The 5,213-nt window shown below is 63.6% G+C and overlaps 1 protein-coding gene across 1 annotated transcript; it reads right to left on the bottom strand.

Moving 5' to 3' along the window:
* Positions 1-2,627: 2,627 nt before the first annotated feature.
* GPR132 (G protein-coupled receptor 132) lies at positions 2,628-3,676 on the bottom strand. Its single transcript, XM_012724346.1, has one exon. The coding sequence runs from the start codon at positions 3,672-3,674 to the stop codon at positions 2,637-2,639; it is 1,038 nt and encodes a 345-aa protein (XP_012579800.1). The 5' UTR covers positions 3,675-3,676; the 3' UTR covers positions 2,628-2,636.
* Positions 3,677-5,213: the final 1,537 nt, after the last annotated feature.

Below are 5,213 nucleotides of genomic sequence, written 5' to 3'. Positions count from 1 at the left end.
CCCCTGAGGCTCCACAAGTCATTTGTGGCAGTTGTGCCCCAGAGCCCTTTATGTAACTGTGTGCTTCCGGGATCATGTAGTGGACCAATCAGGGGGGAGCTATGAGCTGATTGGGGCTAAAGGGTCCAATCAGCCACAGGATTGAAAAATGGGCCAGTCAGGCTTGTGGGCGGGGCTCCTGAGAGGGGATATAAGCCAGGTGGCGGCTCAGCCTGCAGGAGGGGATTGCAGCCTTAGAAGGAAGCGTGCTCCTGCTCTGAAGAAGGGAGAAAAGCAGTGTCCAATGGCCGCCCTCTGAAGGGAGGAGCCGCAGACCAGGCTAGGGCCAGGGTCTGGGCCTCATTCTGTCTGTCCACCCCCTGAAGGGAGCTCAAGGCCCCCACTGGCATCTCACAGAGATGCTGTTGCTGGTGTCACCAACAACTCTCAGAGCTGTGGACACTGAGTGTCCTGACATTGCCTCTGGGGCCAGTGGGGACCCTCACACGGGTCAGTGCTGTCCATTGGTCACCAGTGGTGACTGTCACTGATGCCGTCTGGGTGAGGCGGCCACCAAGTGTGGCTGCTCTGGGCTCTTTGTGTCCCCTATATTTGTAGGATAAACCCCAGTGGGGCAGTTACGCGGGTGAGACCCCCAGAGGGGCCTGTCCACGCCGGGCCCTGCCCCGCGGTCAGCCCAGCCACAGGCCCCTCTGGGTGCTGTGCTGCCCCAGCCCCTGGCTCGGTTTGTGGCCTTAGGGGGCTTTTTGGCAGTCGGACAGGTGGGCGGCTGCTTCGTCCTCCCCTCCGGCCTCCTGCCCTGACTGCCTCTAATTTTGTTTCCAAAGAACTTGGTCTTTAACGGGGGTGTAGCTTGTGAACGTGCTGTAACATGCTCTGGGGGTGCCAGACAGAAGAGGGGCCCTGTGGACCTGATGTCTGCAAAACAGCTCAGTAGCGTCTGCGCATGTGGGCAGTATTGCCTTTCACCCCCGCGGGGCTGTGGTCACCCCTGCCTGTCTGCACCATGTCCCCTAGGAGCCTGGGGTGACGGCCTGTGCCCTGTGGCAGTGGTCACAGACTGGGCTCAGCCCTGCCTCCTGCACCCCACTCTAGAGGGATTCCCTGCCCCCTGTGCGCTACCCTGATGCCTCTGCTGGCCCAGGTTTCCCCACACTAAGGCCGTGGCTGCCTGCCCTGCTGCTGGGCTGGGCCTGAGCCCGCACTGTCCTCCCTTCCTCTCAGACCCAGCCTTGGCCAGGGTTTGGCGGCAGTGACCCTGACAGCTGGAGTGCCCCTGGGGCGGTGGGGTCCTACTCAGGTGTGCCCGGGACATGCTGCCCCTGGTGGCCACAGGGGTGCACAGCCTTGGCCACCCCTCAGGCACCGTCCCCTGCAAGGTCCCTGGGGCAGCCATGACAGTGCCTGGGCCAGGCCGGTGCTAGGACAGCTGCTGCCAGGCTGAGCCGGGCCCAGAGCGGGCCCTGCTGGCCAGCAAGGTGGCGCCTGCGGCCCCTCCCCACCACTCCAGATGCATCCGGCCACCCAGCAGCAGGCAGTGCAGGTCTGTGGCGTGTCCCTAGAGCGGGAGCGGGCAGTGACCCCTTGGGTCCCTTCCTCTCCCCAGCGGCCTGGGGGCAGGGCTGTGGGCCTCCATGGGCAGCCCCTCCTGCCCGGACCCCGGCTCACAGCTGTGTGTGCACAGGAGGGGCGGATGTGGCCCCTGGGAGTCACTCCCCACTCTGTGACTGTGCTGACCTGGGAGGTTCCCACCAGCAGCAGGACCAGATGCCCTGGGGAGGTGGCCCAGTCGTCTGGTCATTGGGGAGGAGGGTGGGCAAGCACTGGTCCCAGGCACCCACAACCCCTCCCCTGCCAGCCCTGGGCAGCCTCCTTGGTGTCCCTCGGGCTGGCCGAGTCCTGACCACTCAGTAGCACTCTACCAGGGGAAAAGCCAAGGGTCCCCTCGGACCCCAAATGTCTGTCCCCAGAACCCTGGCCCATCGCCTTTCCTCCCTGGACACTGTTCCGGCGAGAAGCCCCCTCGCTGGGCCTTCCAGGACATGTGGCAGGACGCTCGGGGAGGCAGAGCCTCTCACCTGGAGGGTGTCTGTGCTTTTATTTCCTAACGACGAGCATATCTTGAACGTGCACCTCACGGTGAACAAAAATCTGGCAGAAAGGAGCATGCGGCTTCGTGCAGCTGGGCGAGGTGCACGCGCTGAGCAGGCTTCCCGGGCTGCCACGCCCGGAGTGCGAGAGAAGCACTGGGGTACAGGGTCAGCTCCCCCCGCCACCCGCTGAGGGAGGTGTCTCGGGCTCTAGAGAAGGGGAGTGGGGACCCCCAGGCAGTGGCAGGGAGCTGCCCCCGTGGGGTCAAGGGTCTCGGGGGGCTTTCCCCTCGGCCACCAGGAAGCCCTGGGTGGTCTCTGCCCGCCTCAGTGAGGGCCGGAGGCCAAGGGGCTGCTGTGTGTCAACCCGGGCGAGGGGGAGGAATAAGCGTGGTCCAGGCTCCTGAGCAGGCTCACCCGCCCTGGGCTCCCCAGCACATCCAGCGTAGCACAGGGCTCCATGGCAGTGGGCCCCTGCGGACCTGCTCAGCCCAGGGCACCCCTTGAGGCTGAGCTCCCTCAGGTCCCGCAGCCCAGGCATGCATCTCAGCAGGGCTCCTCGTGCAGGGTTCTCTGCAAGGCCCGTGTGCCCTGCGGGGCCCCCGGGGGGGCCACAATCGTGGGGAGCGTGCAGCTGTCCGTGGGCAGCCGCGGCTCCTCCACGTCCTTGGAAGCCGTAAGCTGGGTAGTCTTAGTCCGGCCGTGCCTGGGGCTCCAGCGGAGGCGTCTGGCGTTCTGCCGCAGCCAGGAGTCCATGGCCAGGGAGAAGAAGATGGGGTCGGCCACGCTGTTGACCGTGCACAGGCACAGGAAGACCATGTAGGGCGTGTAGAACTCACACTCCCGCTGGCACAGGGCCGTCACGTTATCTTGGTAGTAGGAGAAGGTGATGGCCCTGGCCAGCAGCACCAGGTGGTAGGGCGTGAAGCAGATCAGGAAGATGGTCACCACTGCCACGAGCAGGCGCTTTATCCGGGCCTTCTGGGCACTGCTCAAGCTTATGCTCTGCCTGATTCTCCTGAAGACCTGCAGGTTGGTGAAGGTGATGATGGACAGCGGCAGCGCAAAGCCCAAGGTGAAGCGTGAGTAGTAGTAGCCAGCGGTCCTTTGGTTGACCGGCACCGACTCAAAGCAGGTGTTGTTGGTTTTGTCCCGGAACACTGGCAGGAAAATGGTGCCAACCAGCACGAAGACCGTGGCAGAGACGAAGATGGCCACCTTCTGGTGGCAGTGTGCCCGGCTCTGCAGCGGGTACACCACGGCCATGAAGCGGTCACAGGAGATGCAGCACAGGAAGAGGATGCTGACGTAGATGTTGCAGAAGAAGACGTAGGCAGCCACCCTGCAGCCCCAGTCGCCCAGGGCCCAGTGGTGGTTGTTCCAGATGTACATGACCCAGAGCGGCAGGGTGCTGGCGTACAAGAGCTCGCACAGAGCCAGGCAGAACATGTAGATGGCCAGCACGTTGCCCTTGCGCACCTGCAGCAGCGTCAGCCACAGAGTGAGGAAGTTGGCCGGCAGCGCCAGCACGGACACGGAGCTGTACATGGTCACCAGGAACAGCCTGCTGTTGTTGTAGGGCATGAAGCACCATTCCCCGCACTCATTGGCGAGCCCTGCGGGACAGATGAGAGTGAAGAGGAGAACGAGGTCCTGGAACCACCTGGGCTGGGAGAGCCTTGACGGTGCTAAGAAGGGAGAAGACGTACAACTGCAGCCAGGACGCGCCCACCACTGGGTTTCTGCGAGTGACTCCGAGCGGTCACTGCCCTCTACCCAGTCGGTGGGTGGGTGGACACAGAGCTCTGACCAGAGTCCTCATGACGCACCGGGGTCTATTCTCAAACACACCCCTATGCTGGAAGTGCTCCCTGCTGGCAGAGCAAGGGCTCTCTTGTGCTCCTCAAGCAGCTCATGGCCGGCCCCCGCCCCCATCCTGCATGGTACAGCCACAGCCTGACTGCCCGCCAGCAGTTATGAAGAAAACTACCCCCACGTACTAGTGGACTGTCCACATCTTGTGCCGCTCTCTCAAAGTTTGCTTTATATATCTACAGCTACTGTTAATTGGTGCTTATGAGTTTAAAACAGTTGTGTGAAATGACCTTGTCTCATAATGTCTGTGGCACACACCAGAGCCCCCGCCCCAGGGCTCCATGCCCTACCCCAGATGCGGGCAACACAGGTCACAGGTAAAGGGAGTTAAGGCCCCAGGAGAACCGTCTGGCTTAGTTGTCGATAACGAGCTGACGGCAGGACGACAGGGAGGAGGCCATGGCACGTCCAGGCTGACTCCGAAATGATGAGTTCTGATGAGTGCAAGAGGGAAGGTGAAAGGGACAGGGGTGTGGACTCATGGGGGGTCAAACACCCCCCCGCTTGCCAGGCTCCGGGGTGGGAGGGGGCCAGACTGGTCGGGCGGCCTATCGTCTGTGTTCCCCGGCCTGAGTTCGTGGGACCGTCTGTGTCTGCAGTCGCCCTCGGGTTTGCTTTCTGTTTTCCCTGACCCATCCACTGAGTGCTCCTTCAGGCCGGTCAGCATCTCCCGCACAAAGGACACTGTGATCGTCCACACTCGACGTCCGGGCAGCGCTGGAGGAGGGCTCCACCAGGCTGAGGGTCTGCCCCGTCGCACAGCGCCCCCCGCTGCCAGGAAGGGGCAGGTGAGCTCAGGGCGGGAGACGCGAGGGTCCCCGGGCCACGGGGGCCTCCCGGGCCGGAGCCTCGCGGTCCCGTCGGCCTGGGCGTGGCCTTTCGAGTGTGCCAGGAGCTAGGAGCCCCGGGCTGGTGTTTCTGGCTCCGTTTTATTTTGAGAATTCTCCTTTCAGACACCCAGTTTTGAAGTGATGGTGAGACTGAGCTCCCGGGGCAAAGCGCCCGGCCCCCCCAGGCTGCTGGCCCCCCCTACCTCCCATGTTGTGTCTGTGTCGCGGAGCCACAGGAGTCTCCCAGCACGCGACTGCAGGGTCCAGGGTCCAGGTGACCTGCAGGAAGAGCGAGATGACCTGGGCCGGCAGGCCTGGGCACTGGGGCGCGGGCGGGGGCGCGGGCTCCCCCAGGCTGCATGACCTGGCGCCGGTGGCAGAAACCCCCCGGAAGGGGACATTCGCCGGTCGAGATCCA

The sequence above is a fragment of the Condylura cristata genome, unplaced genomic scaffold, assembly GCF_000260355.1.
Source record: "Condylura cristata isolate star-nosed mole 26May11 unplaced genomic scaffold, ConCri1.0 scaffold00013, whole genome shotgun sequence".
In the NCBI taxonomy this organism is placed as follows: Eukaryota; Metazoa; Chordata; class Mammalia; order Eulipotyphla; family Talpidae; genus Condylura; species Condylura cristata.
The sequence above is the reverse complement of the archived record's forward strand: the minus strand, read 5'-3'. Positions and strand labels throughout refer to the sequence as shown.